Here is a 17,914-nt window from a genome sequence, read left to right on the forward strand (position 1 = left end):
ACCAGCCCCTGATTTCCATAGAACTGCGTGAAACAGATGATCAAATCTATAGACTTGTTTATATGTGTCACATACAACCAAGGCAATACAGATCTGCACCAATCAGCCTGTCTCAGAGACGCGAGGGAAGTAGTACCAAGGACTTACTTGGATGGAAGGGCGATAAATCACACCACCTGATATCACAGCACAAATGCGACCGTAATAACGGAGATATATGGGATGGTGATACAAGATCTTGATCACCAGGATACGAGAGGTATATGAATAGGAGGCACAAGTATTTCCTCGCGCGTCGATAATGTAACCAAAGAGCCTAAGAGACCGACCTCCAGAACGACAGCAGATATACTCTCTCAAGTCACAAGATGGGATCAACTACCAAGGCTTCATCGGAAGACGGAATGTCGACCTCGGTAACAATTAATTCTTCCTACTGTTTGGAAAGCTACCCCGTGAACCCGAACCACCTTGTCAAGCTCATTGAGGATGCGACCAACCGACTTGAAAGTCGTGTTGTGCGTACGCCAACGATCCCTCTGCACTGGATGAGCAATCCATCAAGGCGTGTCTATGCCAAACTAGAGTGTCATCAACATACTGGCTCCTTCAGATTTCGGGGCGCTTTGAATGCTACAGAGGTGACGAAGGCACAGTCTGTGGTAACAGCATCCGCAGGGAACCACGCATTAGGTATCTGTTGAGCCACTAAGATGCTAGGGATGATCTTAGATCCGCACTATCTCATGTTGCTGATGTTGCTTACCCCACCCAATAGACAATACGGCTGGGGCCATGGTGGAGCTTTGGTGACAATTGATTTCATCGATGGGATGTTGAACAACAAGGAAGGGCTGGACGCATGCATTGAGTTTGTATTATAATCATCAAGGAGGGAAGGCTTTCCTATCATAAAAGGTGCTGGATCTGGGTACTCTGCTTCTCGAATATCGGCCAGTTCCACTATGGCAGAGGACTCGGATCCCTTCTTGCGCATCTCTGTTGGGATAGAGAGTGGCGAGGTTGACGCTTTGGTTGTTGTGGTCAATAGAGCGGTATTGCAGTATGATGAGACATATAGCTCGTTGATGAAGGACGTCTGTTATGTTGTTACGGTAGTTTTATGCCCCTCTACACTGCATTTTGCAATGTTTGGGGTCATGCATTTTCATTTGGACGGGCTGAGTGGAGCTGTGGGGTAGCAGATTAGAACAGGTTGGGGCACGGCGCTACTAAATAATTAGTCGTCCCACACTTATAGGGCAGATCAAGACCTAGAAGAGTTGTCTATACCTCGTAGAATTCTAAGTTATTCATGATACCAACTTTTGATGTTTGCATCAACTGCGTACTTGACAAAGATGCTGCTGGTACATGGATTCAATAGTTACCGCGGCAACGTGATGCAGCTCGCATGACATGCTTACACATCGGCTTTCTACCAGTTCCCCAGCATAGCTCATACTGCACAAAGAGCCTCAATATTATCAGTCCTTGTCGGTTTTGTCCAACAAAGAAGCACAGTCACCGCAAAGGATCTAACCATGGTCACTGTCGCGCTTGAGACTCGGTTCAAGCATATGGCCATTGTCGATGAGAATGCTCACGATAATGCGAAGCTTCACCAGAAAGCCAAAGTACGTTCCATCTAATCAACCATTAGCCAAATATGAGTCCACAATTGACGACAGAAAGCAGAGTACAACTGCGAATACACGGCCGGTGAACCGAGTTCTACGACCCAAGAAGTCCGACGCTGTTCCTCCCACGAATTCTACCGAGACCGCGTCAACAAACATCCAACGAACTCCCTCGAAGACCAGACATCCCCTCGCCTCTGTTGCATCGCAAGACACAGACGATGCTGCAAATCAAGATGACCAACACGCCACTACCGATTCCAAGACCCAACCCACCAGGCAAAGCTCCGTACCCTCCCAACCTCCCCGACAGAAAGAAAGGCAATCATCTACATCACAAGCTCGCCATCCCCTCTCCGTTCTATCCCAAGCACCAAACGCCGCAGTAAAGCGCGAACAACACTCCACCAAGCTCACAAAACAACCAATGCCCAGATTATTACATCTAGGCATGTTCGAGATCGGCAAAGCGCTGGGAAAGGGAAAGTTCGGACGTGTCTATCTCGCTCGGGAACGATACAGCGGATTTGTTTGTGCTTTGAAAGTACTTCACAAGAATGAGATCCAGCAAGGGAGGGTAGAGAAACAAGTGGCCCGTGAGATTGAGATTCAGAGTAATCTGCGACATCCGAATATTCTTCGGCTTTACGGGCATTTTCACGACAGTAAGCGGATAATATTAATATTGGAATTTGCGGGAAAGGGTGAGCTATACAAGCACTTGCAAAGGGAGAATCAGTTTCCGGAGTGGAAGGCTGCGCAGTACATTGCGCAGATGACGAATGCTTTGCAGTACTTACATCGCAAGCATGTCATCCATCGGGATATCAAGCCTGAGAATATTCTTGTGGGGATTCATGGAGAGCTGAAGATGTCGGATTTTGGCTGGAGTGTTCATGCACCAAGTGGTCGCAGGCTTACGAAATGCGGGACGCTTGATTACTTGCCTCCTGAAATGGTTGACCCGAAAAAGTGCGATAAGCCGTATGATCAGAAGGTGGATTTATGGTCCCTTGGGGTTCTATTGTATGAGTTTTTGGTTGGGAGCGCGCCGTTTGAGGATACACCTGTCATGACGCAGAGAAGGATCATGAAAGCGGATATGATAATACCTTCTTTTGTGAGTCTTGAAGCCAAGGACCTTATCAGGAAGGTAAAGCAACCGTTCTCTCTTTCATGGTTCAGTAGTATACTAACGATCTCTAAGCTTCTTGTGACTGATGCGGATAAAAGAATCACTCTCGAACAGGTCCGACAACATCCTTGGATAATCAAGTACTGCTCCCAACATGCAAAGGAGGAAAAGAAAGAAGATATACCTGGTCAAGAATGCTGAGTTAATAATACCCCTACAGGGTTTGAAGTGAAGCCCATTATACTGCTGGCAGTAATCCACTATATAATAATAGATAGCTGGACTAGACAAGTCCGGACATTTGTTCTAATCTTCAGCCACTAGCACTTGCTCCATGCACAGTCTCTTTACAACATACTAGTAAGCATATATTGTACCGTATAAATTTACTCAATCTTGCCTCAAGCGAGTCCTGGTACTAGCATCGAGCAGGTCTCTGGATTAAGGGACAAAAACACCACCACATTGCCTTCCTTCTGTATCACTTATTCGCTCTCTTTCATTGCGTCAGAACAGAAGGCGGTTAGTAAGTAGTAGCAAGCAGTCACCCAACAGCCAGCTGGGTGGTAAAGATAATAAAGTTTTAATAGCGTAAATCCTTTCAATACAATACATAAACCTCCAAAATAATTCTTGGATGTAAAAATCTGTAGAAGAAAGGAAGAAACCCCAGGCCAGGAAAAAAGACAAATCAGGAAAAACAAATGGTAAGACTGGGGTTCGAACCCAGGCTGACTTTCGTCAAGCGGAGTTTTAAATCGTAACCGAATAAGTAAAATTCGGAAACAACTCTCTTAAGCCGCTCGCCTTAACCACTCGGCCATCTTACCAGCATTGTCTACGGATATATCTTATTTGCTTTGTAGCACACTGGGTCATAGGGCTCGGATATATCCGCACGTAGTAGTTAGCCGATGGGAACTTCGCTGCCGTATGGTTTGTTGTTTAGGTTGGAAGGTCTCTTTTTTGAATGGCGTATCAATATTAATTGTCGGCTTGTTGTACTAGTGTAGGTCAAATGCTTGTATTGGGCTGATGATGTAAGAAAAGGGGGACAAGTTCCATTTTGTAGCTAGGGTTGAAGGAGCTTTAGTTGAACTGTAGGTCATGCAATAGAACGAGGTCAAGTCATATGTTATTTGACGAGCGCCTGAAACAAAAAATAGCTACATCAAGTCGTAGCTTGTCAGATCATTGGTATCCGTATATGGGCAGGCGGCCAGCATGTCCATGTTATCATTGACGAGATCCCAAAGCGATATGTCAGATGCGTTCAACCGTCGATAGCCAGTCTTGGATCTACAGTAGATGCGATTGTACTGTGAAAAGTGGCCTTCGTGAGAGAAATCCCCCCAAGCAAGTACGGTAAGGTCGGGCAGACCGTCAGCACTGAATGCCCACTCCGCAAACTTGTTTATGCCAAAGGGGTGGTACAATGGGTCTGTCTCGGTGTAAGTCTTTGTCCCTTTGCAACCATTAACATGGGTTTCTGAAGTGCACTTACCACAGTGAGTCAAAAAATGCATATTCACCATAGCCGTTCCAGTAGCTCTGTTGTGTAGAAGCTTGCATGAAGGTCGAGCCTGCAAGCCTTGTAACTGATTGGCCTTGTGCGCTGGTTAGTGGTAGCTACAGGACATTCGATCACAGTATGCACATACTAGTTCAGTAGGTGGTGTAGAGGATCCAAAACAGGCCAACTGTTTGTCCTGTAATAATTGTTCTAGACCCGAAGGCCAAGACATGCCTTCGCCACCGAGAACTGGGATACGTTCGTCCGCTAAACTATGCATGACGAGACGTGTCAAAGAGCTGCAATGGCGAACTGTGCTTATAAGTGTTTCCCAACTGATAGGTTTGCAGACCATGAGACAGAGAGTCTGTAATTTCGGAGCTCTATGAATAAAGTTGCAGATTGTCTTGGTTGTAGTTATAGGCCCGCTGTTGGTAAGAACAAGCTCGAAGTATTTAAGCTCCGTCAACTTCCCAGAGCTTGATACCAGTTCTAGCCACTTAAGTGATCCTTTACATTTCCGCAGTTTCAAGGTTTTCAGGTTCTCAGTACCGAACAAAAACGGCATCTCGACGTCGGCATGCTCAAACGAGATAGCCGACAAGTCAAGGTATTCGAGCGACTGCATGATTGTTCTTTCATTTCCAACTTTAGCGTTCATAATCCTGTGAACCAAAAAGTTGTCTGGTATTTCTTCGTCGCTCTGTCGGCGAAACTCGTCAGTCCAAAGATCTTTTGCACGATCCCAATTGTCAAGATCTAGGGTGAGCGAAAGTAGTTGATGACCATGAACTTTGATACAGTCTTTGAGGCACTCGAAGTCTCTATACTTGTTCAGGCCCTACCAGCAAAGGCTTCTCAGGTCTTGGAACTGCGCAAGATTAACAGAGCCTACACCTCTATTGCAATAAACATCCGTGTGGAGTATGAGAGATTTGACCTTCTTCTGCTTTCTGAGAAGGGAGAACTCATTAGAAGATAGTATCATATCTGGAATGCACATTCCAAGATTCCACCGAAAACTTTGTAATTGATCATCGAGGAAATGCAAATCATACAAGGCATGTATCAAATCAACAAGTGATTCACTATCATCGGGCGTCTATAGACTTTAGTATGCGTTCAGTCTACTGAAAGAGTAGATCATGGTATTATTTTGCTTACCCCGCCATCTGCATATTTAACTTCTATTCCATCTCCGATATCACGTTCTAGTTCATGTTCCATATTTTCAGAGTCGTCAGATAGCGAGTCCTCGGGGTCGAATGCGTCATCATGTATTTCGTGATAGCATGTTCGATGATGGATCGGAACCCTCAATTCAAGGTCTCGTATATGCGACGCGTATCTTCTTGGAATTGAGTTTACAGCCGCAGCCAACTTTTTCAATGTCGCTTCCGGATCATTGAAGACCAGGCACCGATAAAGGCGGGGTATAGCACAGTCCCGCAGGCGGGTGCACACCTCACATACTTGCTTTAGGTCTTTGTGACCAGTTACCTTTAAAGATTAGCATGCGAAGTCAAAGGGTTTCCAAAAGAACAGTTCCAATCCTCACATAGCTCAGTATTATACTCAATATTTCCGTGGGGAGTTTGTCTAGCATGGTGATGACAAGAATTAACTAACTTTGACGAAAAGGCACGTAGGCTTCAAGTCAATGTGAGAGTTAGTATGAGATGAAATTAGCAAGGGACACAAAGAACCCAGTGGGTCGAGGACTTGGTTGACGGTTGTGGAGGATGGTTGGTGAAGGGGGAAGTAAAATTGAGCAAAGCCAACAAAAGGGGGGGGGGGGAAGAGGTCAAGTGACTGCTGACTAGAAAAGCTAATTGAAGAGAATCATTGAATGGTCAGAAGATGCAGAATCTTGTTCAAAAGGCGTTAGATGGGGAGAAAGCAGTATGTTTAGAATGACAACGAGGTTAGTAGCACGTTTAATGCTAATGGGATTATCTCATAAGAAATTATATATCTTGGCCTGTTGAGGGGATACGAAGGGCTATACCGAGAATCAACAAGATCTACATCATCTTTTAAGTACCTTTCACTCCTTCTTGCGTACCCTTGGCTTTCATCGTTCTTGACACTCAGTCACACTAAGCCGTCAAAGCTTATCCCCCATTCTTCATCGATATCCACAACCCGGTCCAAGCGCATATCCGACCGATGCCCCGCATCCTATTCCTGGGACGCACAGGATGTAATTCAAGCTGTGTTCGGCTCAGCTGGGATCTAAATATCTCAAGTCACACTAGGTTATTGACAGCCCAGTATGTACGCATGATCGGGCTGTGAATTAGACGTGCTGTTGTCGGCGCGTTGTCCTCCCCACCCAGTTCAGCCTCGCTTAACACCCTTTAGCTTCGGCCATCATGCTTGCTTTTTCCACTATCGTGAGGTCTGCGGCATCCGTGGATCACAATGATTTTTCACCTTCTTTGCCTTGAAAGAGATCACCCGCTCAAAAGCTAAAACGCTTTCAACAAGGAAGCAGTATCACTGCTGTGTCGATCTGCGGTGTGTGATAGTCCCGCTCCCAACCCGTACCTACATAGCCATTAGCCACCGCCAGCTAGTCCGATGCCCTGCATGATAGCCCGAGGCCCAACATGAACCGGCGCGCACTCTAGTTCCGTTTATTATAACTCTCGGGCCATAGCCTCCATGGCCCCGGAAATTTGTCTCAAAGTTAATTGTGCATCTTACATCCACCACAAACGACCATGGTGTCCCCCGCTCAAAGCCTTCGGGACCAGTGGAAGGAGCCATCCGACATTTTCACAGTCCTCCTAATTATCGGTGGAGACATTGTCCAGCAAGCCTTGGGGGCCGTATCGGGAGGATTTCTTACCCCGGTCGCATTCTCCTACGGATGGGTTGCATACGCCGTGTCGGCCCTTCTCTCTGCCACTGGCGATGGCCGGCTCATGCCCGAGACTCCTATCACTAATTTACGGGTGATTAATCTCAAGTCTGGCTACTGTCGCTGGAATCGATCATGGGTACTCGGTCGCGTGTTTCAGGACTATGAGCATTGGATGCCGAGTGCGGTGCGTGAGCGATTGGAAGAGCATCCGAGTCAGAACAGTGACGAAGAAGAGAAGGTTCCGGGCTTGCTTCCGGGGGTCCGGCAGCCAGAGGTGGCTCTATGTGTGGCTGTCTATCACTGGTCTACTAAGGGGAACTCTTTAGCGCGTCCTGGCCATGACTGGGTTTGGTGGACGGGACTGCTGGTCTCACTCATTCAGATTGCCATCAGTGCTGTCCCGTTCGGGATCTACGGGGACTGGCGAGTCTTCTTGGTGACGGTCAGCGGGACCGTCCTGGCGTATGCCGCGGGGGCATTGCCGGGCTGGCGGAAAGAGAAATGGGCGTGTCGCAGAGGGTCAGGGAAAGACGTGGCATTGACGTTGGGGAACGGATCCACCCATGTGGTGATTGTGCATGGAGGCCATCCCGATGGACTGGATTTGGAGGATCTGGCGGGGGCTGAGGTTCGACACTCAGGAGCAGCGACCTCGAACCGTCGATCTATATCCCGAATGATCGAGTCATGTAACACGACACGATTTCTGATTACATTTCTTGCCATTCTCTGGCTCGTTCTCTTGATTACTAGCCAAGCCATCGAAAGTCATACCTGGTATCTGGTCGGCGTTGGGGGCTTGGGCATGATCCAGAATCTGATAGTTGCAGGGGCACCGCGCTTCCCTGAAATGCTGGGCATTCCTGTCGAATTGAGCGAAAGCTCACAGGGTACACCTTCAATCTTCGCCGAGTACAAAGTGATGTACTCGCTCATGGAGTTGGAGTTGGGGTATAAGGGATTCGGAAGAGCACTCCTGGCGGAGTTCTTTCCTGGCAAGCTGAGAGATTGGGAGGAGAAATGGTGGGCGCTTACGGACAATGAAGAGAGGCGAGTGATATTGGATGAGAAGAAAAGAGGTTTGCAACGATGATGTGTATTGGTTTTCTCCCATGTGTTGAATCTTGGCGTTTGAATGATAAAGTAGCTGTTCCTGTGATAATAGATTATTATATTTGACAACATTTCCCCCAGTGATCTTAGATTTTCCAGTCATGGCATTTGAGCAAAAGGCTTGTTGAGTTGCTCCACTCTCAACACATCACAGCTTTTTGAGGTGACCCGTTTTCATGCATCGGACGGCTGATAGCACAGTCATTCTCTCCAATAAAATGTTGAGTTCATGTCAACATCGGGTAAACGAGGCGAAGGCCCACTTTTCTGTGTCCGATGTATGCTTCCCAGCACAAGGTTCTGTATTTCCCACTGCTAAGCACTTAGCCAAATGATATTGTCCCGACTGTAACAACCCAGGGAACTGGACACATTCTATCGGTCATCCTTTTTGTACAAGGCTGAAAATCAACCTTGCTCTGCATTATGGTCGTATTCTTCCAGCCTGGAAACGAGAGGAGTATACTTTCACGTGACATTTAGGCCTCTAAGTTGAGAATTGGGCAATCACAACCACATCTTCGTAACCTTGCTGTGGTTTACAGATCATTAATATCGATAATACCCAGGAAACATTATTCTGAACGGTCTGCACTTTGATATTACTAATTCTAGGCTAGATCTTGGCCGTGATATCCTTTTTCCGCAACAAGCATATTCCGTCACAATCAATGTGTGGACTCATACCCCCGTCAATAGTCCGTTTCTTCAATGCTTTTCGTGGCATGACGTCGCATCCTTCTGTCTGCCAGCGTTGCTGGAATAGCCTATTTTCCAGAAACGGTTTCCAAGCTGCCTGGAAGGCTCAGTTTCAACCTCACGTGTCAGGCTTCTCTTACAAAGTGAGCCTGGGAGAAATCGCCATCTCTGCCAAACAGGGCTGTAGGTGGTGCCAATTTCTCAACGAGCAGATTCCAACTCAGGTTGGGACAGACGGTCCCCTTCATGCCGAGGCAGAGTATACAATAGCTGTGAGATTCCGCATGAGGTCGGGGCAAGAACAACGTACTCTTCTGGCTCTCTCTTTGAATGACATCTGGAGTCAAACATTCGAGGTACACACAGTGGATGGTTTGTTCAATCTGTCAGTAATTGTACCGGAGTAGTGTAGCTAATTGTCGCAGGCGATAATGCTGCGGAATATATCCTCACACGCGAGGTCATTTGGCAGGTCAACTCCCCTGCTACATATGCTCATGCTGCTGAGCTTATCAGCGAGTGCACGACTGGGGGACATGACCAGTGTCATCATCGAGAGACCCTTTATCTGCCGACTCGAGTAGTCGATTGTTTGGATCCGGAGCATCCAAAACTTCATATTACTCAAGGGGGAGCGCCAGGGAAATACACAGCTCTGAGTTACCGCTGGGGAGAGGCCCAGCCACATCGAATGCAAACTCACAATCTCCAGTCATATTGTCAAGAGATTCCAGTCCATTCACTCCCTCAAACAATAAAAGATGCGATCCATTGCACTCAACAACTCGGGATCCGTTTTCTATGGGTCGACAGCCTGTGCATCATCCAAGACTCTAAGGAGGATAAAAGTCGCGAGATCCCGCAAATCCGCAAAACCTTCCAAAACGCATTCGTGACTATCGTCGCGGCCAGCGCATCTCAAGTCAGCCAAGGCTTCTTGCAAGACCGTGAACCTCCACCCAAAGCAGTTTCGCTACCTTTCCGCTGCGACGACAACCGCATCGGCACTATGTGGATCAGGGAAGGCACAATTGATCCTCGTGAACCAATAGATACTCGAGCCTGGTGTTACGAAGAGAAGCTTCTTACCCAGCGTGCTTTGATCTTCACAAGTCGAACCGTGCGGTTTCAATGTCAATCGCACTACCTTAACATCGGAAACTCCAACATTGCAGCATGGAATGCAGACACGCGCCTACCGAGCACAATGATGGTGCCAGAAGAAGGGGACTGGGCTCCGCTAACGTACGAAGAGAGTTCCGCTCTTGCGATTGAAAATACATGGGCCTCGGTACTCGCAGAATACACGGCGCGCGATATCACACAGTTTCGCGATCGTCTCATCGCATTATACGGCATCGCAGAAACTTTTCATCGCACTTGGACTCATAGCCAGTACCTCGCTGGATTATGGAAACATAACCTCCTAGAAGACCTCCTCTGGGAAGCTGATCCGCCGCTACATCCCCGACCCGAGAACTACCGCGCCCCGTCTTGGTCCTGGGCTGCAGTAAATGGCAAGGTGCTGCGTGCGAATACTATGCACTTCTGGAGAGAAGATGTGCCGGAATGTGAGATTGTCGATTGTCAAATTACCTTGGCAAATGAGAAGATGCCGTACGGTGAGGTTACAGACGGACGGTTGGAACTGAACGCCTCGATGAAGAGTATAATTTGGCACCCCTCACAGGGGAAGTTCTATGCTACCAGCCGGGGATATTCAGACAAGTCGGAGGAACTATGTCCGGGCACATTACTGGGTAAATGCTATCCAGATAGTTTGCAAGAAATTGAGTCGGAAGGAATGCAGCAGGCTTATGCTATTCCGCTGCGGTCTTCCCGGAAGACCTACCATGTCATCCAAGGCTTAATAGTTGTGCCATGTCAAGGGGATCATGAAAGCCAGTGCTTCCGCCGGGTGGGCAGGTTCGATGTCCCGTTGTTGAAGCTCTGGGGTGACTTTGATCCTGATACATTGTTTGGATCAACCCGGCAGCGTGTTGTTATCGTCTGATCATATTCCAGATTTTCGTCAAGCACGTAGCTCTTACACTGACAGTGGTTGGTCCAGTTAATGTAAGCAGTGTCGGAACTGATATATATTATGAACTATGGAAGGAATGGTGTAGGGGCAAAGGTGAAACACTGAGCAAGTAACCGCCCGGTCGGGCTCTTAATCGGGCCTGTTTAGGCGTCCGGGGCTTGACCACTTCGGGTTCCCGACGGCGACGACACCCATACTTAACAACCTTGGATGTGTTCAGAGCAACAAGCTTTCAGTCAGACTATACACGACCATTACGATCCACGAATGAGTCCATGCAGGGCACAAAGATGTATGAATTGTCAGATCTTGACAAAGGAGGCTTCACCAAGACTGTGAAAGCCGTCCTCTTCTACCATCTCCAGGCCACTGTTGACCCAGAGAGTGTGGTTTCCTCCTTATTGGAGGGAGTGAAGCACGCAACTCGCCAACTACCATTCATGGCAGGTTATCTTGAATTCAACAAATCCGGAAGGCTCTGCATTGTGACCTCCCCCGACAGCGCGGTGGAAGTCAGCATACGCCGATACACGAGCCCCGAGTGCGAGCCTTTCCACGACTTGGCCCAGGACTCGTTCTCTCCCAGCAAGCTCGATCTGACTCAATTCCTACCGAAAGATCCAATCGCGAAGCACCCGGTCTGCTTAATGCAAATCAATCTCATTGAAGGGGGTCTGGCCGTAGGGTTTCGAGTGGACCACGCAGCCGGGGACTGGGTATCTCTCAGCACTTTCATCTCGCTCGTCTGTCAGAGCAGCAAGGCACATCAGGAAGGCCTGGACATGCCCACCTACACTCCAGACCTCAAAAGAGATTCTTACAATGCTCCTACCCTGGATACCACGATCTCGCAACAAGATCGACTCGCTCAACTCCCCCTGTTCCACATCATCGAGATGAGCAAGTTTCAATTCAAGCCGCCACCTCCAACCCGCGCCGGCATCTACCGCATCACAGAGCCCACCATTCAGCAGCTCAAAGCTCGATGTACCCCCCACCTAGACCAGGTCGAGTACATAACCTCCTACGACTGCATCTCAGCCCTCCTGTGGAGGGCACTCACCCGGGCCCGTCTACACATTCACCCCAACCAAGCCAACGCCCCATCCCGCTTCGTCCACCCCATCGACGTCCGGTCCCGCGACCCAGAGCACAAAACATCACCCCAGTACTTCGGCAACGCCGTAATCGGTACCCTCGCTGGACCAGTGCCCTCCACCACACTCATCTCCGAAGGGGACCGCAGCCTTGCCGCAGCAGCTACCAAGATTCGTCAATCCATCCACGCCGTTGACATATCGAAGATTGGACATCTCACGGCACTGCAAACCTCACTCGCCGACACGGAGATACTTATCCCAAACGCGGACTTTGCAGGCATGGATCTGTTCATGAACACCTGGTATGCAGGGAGCGCAGCCAAGTATGATCTGGGAGCGGCAGCAAGGCCCGTGGCGTTTCGGGTGCAGGCGGGGGTGCCGGGGGCGTGCGCGATAATTCTGCCGGATCTCTCTGAGAGTGGTACGAGGGTGTTTGAGGTTTTTGTGCAAGCGCCGGAGAAGGAGTATGAGGCTTTGGTGAGGGATGTGGAGTTTTTGAAGTATTTCGAGCAGGTTGCGTGATTGATCAAAAAATACCATAGGCAGGAAATGAGAAAACGTCATTGTTTCTTACTCGTGAAAATTGTTATGCAACATCAGGAAAGTAGTATCAGTATCTAAAGATGCTATGACACTTGATGGTGCTGTCTGTCGTCTTGAAAAGACTACAGTATAATCCCATTCCATGTCTATTATGTCACTGTCATTTTAATTAACTAAGAATAATTGTCGGTTACAGAAGACCACAGCATGATAGTTAATGGTCAATATGCCGAATTCGGATAATCACTATAAGAGACCTTTGAAAAAGGCTCAAAGGCATACGTTTTCAGGTGTTATATCGGGCATTAAAGTGTTACATACAAGAATTATAGAGGATTTATTAGTATGATATTCAGCTATCACATAAACAGAAGCAAGCAGACTGTAAAGTCTGGAGAACAATCCCATGATCAGATCCATATCTGGATGGTGCCAGCCTCGATCTCACTATCCACTGGATCCCTGCACACGTCGGGGTCGAGAGGAATGAGGCTGCAGACTCTGAAGCAAAGCAGGCAGTGGAATGCGGGGCCAGACCAGAACAACAAATAATCCGGCTTGCTTCCGCTATTAAGAGGGCCGTTCACAGCAAGTTCCAGGAGAGGTGGGCTAAGCAGTGGAAGATAAGATATACAGCAGTATTAACAAGTAGACTGCTAGAAATCTTCTTTAAAAAGAAGATGCTAGTAATCTACAAGAATATTCCTACTAAGATATATATAGCTGTGATTATATAAATATATATATAAAAAATCAGACTCATACACTTTCTCTATAAGATCAAGACACAGGAGAGTAATTAGTACAGTTACAGAGAAAGATTCTAAATCTTCAAGTATATTATTCTAGCATACTCCCGATTTGTAGGAGTGTACTGGATAATACTGGATAAGATTACTATATATACAGATCTGGAGGATAAAATTACTAATTATAATTTATTTATATCACCCCTGTAAGCAGTTTACTATATTACTGAATTTATACTATAAACAGACTTACTCGAGCAGTTTAGTCAGGGTAATCTTAATTCTGATTCTAATATGGGCTAGGAATATATAGGTCTCAGGGCTATGGGGATAAGTGCTAAAAATATTAGATAAAAGAATCCATACACACCCTGTTTGAGTCAGCGGGAAAAACATGCATATCAGGTAGAATGTATATATTGGGAGTAAGAATATAAATAAAGAATAGAAGAAATAAGCTTACAAATAACTGGCCAGCCAGTTGCAATGCTTATTTACTGTATATCTTACTTTTTGTGTATATTTAGTTATTGTGTATATTTAGTTATGCTTAGCTGTAGCAATGAGCTTCCTATGTTATGGCCTGTGTTGCTTCGTGATTTCCGTGTTTTACTGCAAGTTTGAGGGATTTGACGGCGTTCGGGGCCATATTCTTTGCTTCAAAAGGTGAAGCACCTGCATAGCTAGCATCTTACTTAGCGGGCTCGATCAGGTATAAGAATGAATTGAATTGAATTGAATTGAATTGATCAAATCCATACTCGTCGTTTCTGGTCATAGAAACATTTGCTCCCTCAAGTTCTTGGCCATTCTTAGAACCCCATTTCCCTTTAATAGAAAATAATAAACCAGAGCATCGGCGTATCTCATGCATAAACCTAACAGTCATCAGATATCCTTGATGGATCTGAAGGGGAGGTTCTCCATTTTGGGAGAGAAAGGACGAGGAGAAGCACGATCTTCAGACAGCTCAGGTAGCAAGAGATGAGTTAGGTCCGGACCAGGATTCTCTGTAATTAGATTGTATCCTTGCATATACATAGACTGAGTGTGATAGATACGCTCGATCTTCTATCCCGCAAACGATGGCAATTTCCGCATCCATGTGCTGAGTGTTATTAGCTCTTCTTTTGTGAGGTTCCTTGAGACATGAACAGCGAAAAGAGTGTGGTAATACGCGGGAATAGCTCGCGGTTCTACTGTTCTATATCTGTTGAGTAGTATATTAATTGAAGCTGCACCAACGAGTAAGGTATACATAGGTCTTACTATAGTCGCTGATTGGGTGAGAGCCCTTTCGAAGTCCGCAGTCTTGGATTCTTCGCTCATGTTTTCCGCAATGCTGAAGGACCCATTTTTTGGTTGTTCCGTAGCCTCCATAATGAAAAGTTATCAAGTTGCGTTCGTTGTTGAGTCTCGCTTTCGCTGTATCTAAATCGGCATTTGTGTCATCCAGCTCCCATCTCACAGCGATCGAGTAGATGTTCTGATACTGCTGGCTTCGCTATTGGAACTCAGTGTTGGTAACGGACTCCATTTCCATGGATATCGGAAAGACCATTGCGGGGATAGAGGGTAGTGTAGCAGCTACACGTAGTGTTTGTATGATGATTGTGTTGATGGTAGAAGTAGCGGAGAATGAGGGGTCGATAGCTATACTAGATGGTCTAACCATACAGAATAGGAAAGAACATGTAGTCATGTGACAGGTAGACAGCCTTGTGGCTGGAACCCTGACAGAAGGTGAATATATCAATGTCCTTGATTCACGATGTGAAGAAACCAAATTCACAAAGGCAATCACACAACAACACTGGACGTGGGACAGTGCTAAGGAATCCAGGAAAATTCCAATGATCAATTTCGTTTCCGGACACGTCATTATGAGAATGAACCCAGTCTTACCTCCGCTAGATCCCCGAAGCGACCCTATTTGTATTCACTGATAGGAGGCTCAGATTACCGTGGCTCCGAGCTTTTTTCTTCTTGCGTTCTATGTAGATGGCTCTTACCTCCAAAGGTACTAGGTGAAAAGAGATTGACGGCTGGAAGGAGGATTCATCATATCCTGTAAAAGCCCATGTCAGTTCGTCACCACAACCGACAACAGAATCAATCACATGTCGGAGATAGACCTAATAAGAAGCTACAGAATAGAGTATTCTCCTACTGGCTGTCTCCATTCTTTCAATAGCTTGACCAAGGACTCGTTTAGAAAACTGCTTTTCGTCACACTCATCAGGTGGTTCCTGTGAGCCTCGTCGTAAAACCTGCCTCTATACGACTGTCGACTTTCCAAAGGCATCATTTCTCCTGGACCATGACGCCGATCTCGAGCTTGGGAATCCACGACTAAATACACGCGTTAGTTAGATTCGATTTGCAAGCGAAGGTTGGATTGAAATCTATTTGGCTATTCTTGTGAGACTTGATACATTAGGCAGCCTATCAGATTGTATATATCTTACATTCATTGAGAGAATTTACAGTGCAGTGGATGGAGCACCATGATGTTACATAATCTCTAGAAAAAGGTGATAGTTATATGTACTAATATTAGTCATGGCCTCTTAAACAATGAAATTTACTAGAACCTGAAAATCTCCTCTATGCTCCAGCGTAAGCTCTTTGGGTGATTGATCGCCCAAGCCCTTCCTTCGCGAGGTGGCAGCTCCGCCATATGGAAATGAACATGACACAAAGATAATGAGATCCCGACAAAGCAGACATGCGCACATTCTAGGACTGTAACTAACACTTTACCTGAAAATGGAACGAAACAGCATCTCAGGTAAACGTAAGTACTCCGCTACCTATGAAGCTCGTCAAGTACCACACCTCTACACTGACCCTACCCAGCCACCCTTGAAACAGCATTTTTGGTAACAAGTCATCAAACACTCAGTTCTCCATCAACCAGTCAACGGAATTTGTAACCTTCTACAACGCATCAAATACGATTCCGTCGGCAGTACTCACAAACTACGATCTGGCATTGGCGACACTCCAGGATGTACTTCCGGTGGCGTGCTCCACAGATCTCGCATTGAAATCCTTCCAATCCTGAACCTGCAAGACGCCGAAATCTGCCTTGGTGTTCGCACTCGTGATTCTCCATCAGGTTTGCCCGCATTCTTTGAACTAGGATATCGCGTATCGGGGGTGCCAAGGGCGCTGGGGCCTGGCGGTCTACAACTTCTGCCGCTCTGGCGACGAGTCTTCCCTCGTCCCAAGTAACGCATTCGCACGTCTTCCATTGAAGCCCACAGAGGTAGCAAAACTCAGCGCGACATTTGCACCTGTTTTTGAGAAGGGTAAGTAAGTAGAAGTGGGGAATGTGGAAGAAGTATATGCATACGTTATGTGGTAACAGCCGAACCCCAGGTCGACGAGAGCCCTGCAACGGAAGCACCGTTGCCATCCTTGGGCACTGGCTAGCGCCAGTGTAGCTTGCAGATCAGTATCCTCTACACAGTCGTCGATGTGAAAAGCCTTTTTGCACATGGCACAGGTATTCAGGTTGCAGTGGGGACACTCAGCACGGCCGGCTGTGATGTTTTGAGGTAGTATGAATTTGCCGCAGCTGGTATTGCTGCAATAAGTGCGGTCAGTGGTGGAGAACTCAATCTCCGCGCTCGTGAAATCAGACATCTCAGTCTCTGACATATGCTCCTGGACAGCTTCTAGATGAATCGGCATACGGCAGCATCGGGGAGGAAAGAGAGTTGAGTCCTTCGTTGCTCTTAGAAAAAGATCTTTGAGACAATCGTCACAGTAATTGTGGTTGCAGTCCAATTGCTTCACCTTATGAGCGAAGAAACTCTCATAGCACACGCAGCACCGAGTTTCCGTGGCGGCGGACTTCTCCAATTCCAAGGCCTGTCTTTCTCTGTATGTCATCGAGGGACCCGCGATGCACTCATCGTCACTGGACTGGGGCTCTGTGGCCGCTTGAGACTGCTCCACATCACAATCGGTTGTCGAAGAGTCCGAGTCATCGTTTCGTTCATTTATTCTGATTGCCAGACGTCGATCATCGCTTGCCTGAGCTTCTTCCCGTGTAATAGCAGCAATAACCTGACTGTCGGAATGCACTGCCGCAGCAATGCTCAAGGCAAGCTTGTTGTCCTCTAATGACCTTAGACGTGCTCTCAACTCTTGGCCAAATGCTTGTAGATAGTCTTCATTGTCATCGGCCCGACACTTCCCTTTTTGAGAGTCAAGGTACTCTTGTAACTCCTGAAGTTGCTGGGCGACAACGTAGATTTCGTCGTCCATGTGGTTGCATGATTGAGAGTGCAATTCCATTGTCTGAGGCGACTGTGAGAGGCTCTAACAGCAAGACAACAGTCAGAAATGACAAGGCTGGCTGGTCATGTCTGTCACACATGATGAGAGATAACTTACTGTCAACGTATAACGATAACAAAAGCACATAGATGATGAAAAATTATTGAAGTAGTAGGTGATAGTCTTCATTTCCAGATGGTACTTGTTAGGAGGCGAATG

General features: G+C 47.0%; 7 protein-coding genes and 1 non-coding gene across 8 annotated transcripts; 5 read left to right on the forward strand and 3 right to left on the reverse strand.

The window, feature by feature from the left end:
- Positions 1 to 368: 368 nt before the first annotated feature.
- BO87DRAFT_383858 (uncharacterized protein) lies at positions 369 to 884 on the forward strand (the record flags this gene model as incomplete). Its single annotated transcript, XM_025624673.1, has 3 exons — positions 369 to 518; positions 614 to 693; positions 779 to 884. 3 exons carry the CDS (start codon positions 369 to 371, stop codon positions 882 to 884), a joined length of 336 nt encoding a protein of 111 aa, XP_025482888.1.
- A 604-nt stretch (positions 885 to 1,488) lies between these two features.
- On the forward strand, positions 1,489 to 3,009 carry BO87DRAFT_352642 (kinase-like protein). The gene is made up of 3 exons (XM_025621198.1): positions 1,489 to 1,637; positions 1,699 to 2,793; positions 2,848 to 3,009. The coding sequence occupies exons 1-3, from the start codon at positions 1,545 to 1,547 to the stop codon at positions 2,974 to 2,976; spliced, it is 1,317 nt and encodes a 438-aa protein (XP_025482889.1). The 5' UTR covers positions 1,489 to 1,544; the 3' UTR covers positions 2,977 to 3,009.
- Positions 3,010 to 3,480: 471 nt separating this feature from the next.
- Positions 3,481 to 3,605, reverse strand: BO87DRAFT_t95. The gene has a single exon. It is a non-coding gene; the product is annotated as a tRNA-Leu (tRNA).
- Positions 3,606 to 3,941: 336 nt separating this feature from the next.
- Positions 3,942 to 5,894, reverse strand: BO87DRAFT_394392 (uncharacterized protein; the record flags this gene model as incomplete). The annotated part of the gene is made up of 6 exons (XM_025625116.1): positions 3,942 to 4,216; positions 4,280 to 4,390; positions 4,523 to 5,129; positions 5,175 to 5,390; positions 5,474 to 5,788; positions 5,832 to 5,894. 6 exons carry the CDS (start codon positions 5,892 to 5,894, stop codon positions 3,942 to 3,944), a joined length of 1,587 nt encoding a protein of 528 aa, XP_025482890.1.
- An 877-nt stretch (positions 5,895 to 6,771) lies between these two features.
- BO87DRAFT_206899 (uncharacterized protein) lies at positions 6,772 to 8,315 on the forward strand. The gene has a single exon (XM_025618597.1). The coding sequence runs from the start codon at positions 7,015 to 7,017 to the stop codon at positions 8,248 to 8,250; it is 1,236 nt and encodes a 411-aa protein (XP_025482891.1). The 5' UTR covers positions 6,772 to 7,014; the 3' UTR covers positions 8,251 to 8,315.
- Positions 8,316 to 8,941: 626 nt separating this feature from the next.
- BO87DRAFT_404469 (HET domain-containing protein) lies at positions 8,942 to 10,983 on the forward strand (the record flags this gene model as incomplete). The annotated part of the gene is made up of 2 exons (XM_025625861.1): positions 8,942 to 9,341; positions 9,395 to 10,983. 2 exons carry the CDS (start codon positions 8,942 to 8,944, stop codon positions 10,981 to 10,983), a joined length of 1,989 nt encoding a protein of 662 aa, XP_025482892.1.
- A 276-nt stretch (positions 10,984 to 11,259) lies between these two features.
- On the forward strand, positions 11,260 to 12,813 carry BO87DRAFT_373800 (transferase family protein). The gene has a single exon (XM_025622636.1). The coding sequence runs from the start codon at positions 11,454 to 11,456 to the stop codon at positions 12,633 to 12,635; it is 1,182 nt and encodes a 393-aa protein (XP_025482893.1). The 5' UTR covers positions 11,260 to 11,453; the 3' UTR covers positions 12,636 to 12,813.
- A 3,416-nt stretch (positions 12,814 to 16,229) lies between these two features.
- BO87DRAFT_373801 (BRcat and Rcat domain-containing protein) lies at positions 16,230 to 17,900 on the reverse strand. Its single transcript, XM_025622637.1, has 3 exons — positions 17,813 to 17,900; positions 16,764 to 17,737; positions 16,230 to 16,704 (listed from the first exon to the last, which is right to left on the reverse strand). The coding sequence occupies exons 2-3, from the start codon at positions 17,711 to 17,713 to the stop codon at positions 16,356 to 16,358; spliced, it is 1,299 nt and encodes a 432-aa protein (XP_025482894.1). The 5' UTR covers positions 17,714 to 17,737; positions 17,813 to 17,900; the 3' UTR covers positions 16,230 to 16,355.
- Between the last annotated feature and the right edge of the window lie 14 nt (positions 17,901 to 17,914).

Source organism: Aspergillus neoniger (assembly GCF_003184625.1).
Source record: "Aspergillus neoniger CBS 115656 unplaced genomic scaffold BO87scaffold_6, whole genome shotgun sequence".
NCBI lineage: Eukaryota > Fungi > Ascomycota > Eurotiomycetes > Eurotiales > Aspergillaceae > Aspergillus > Aspergillus neoniger.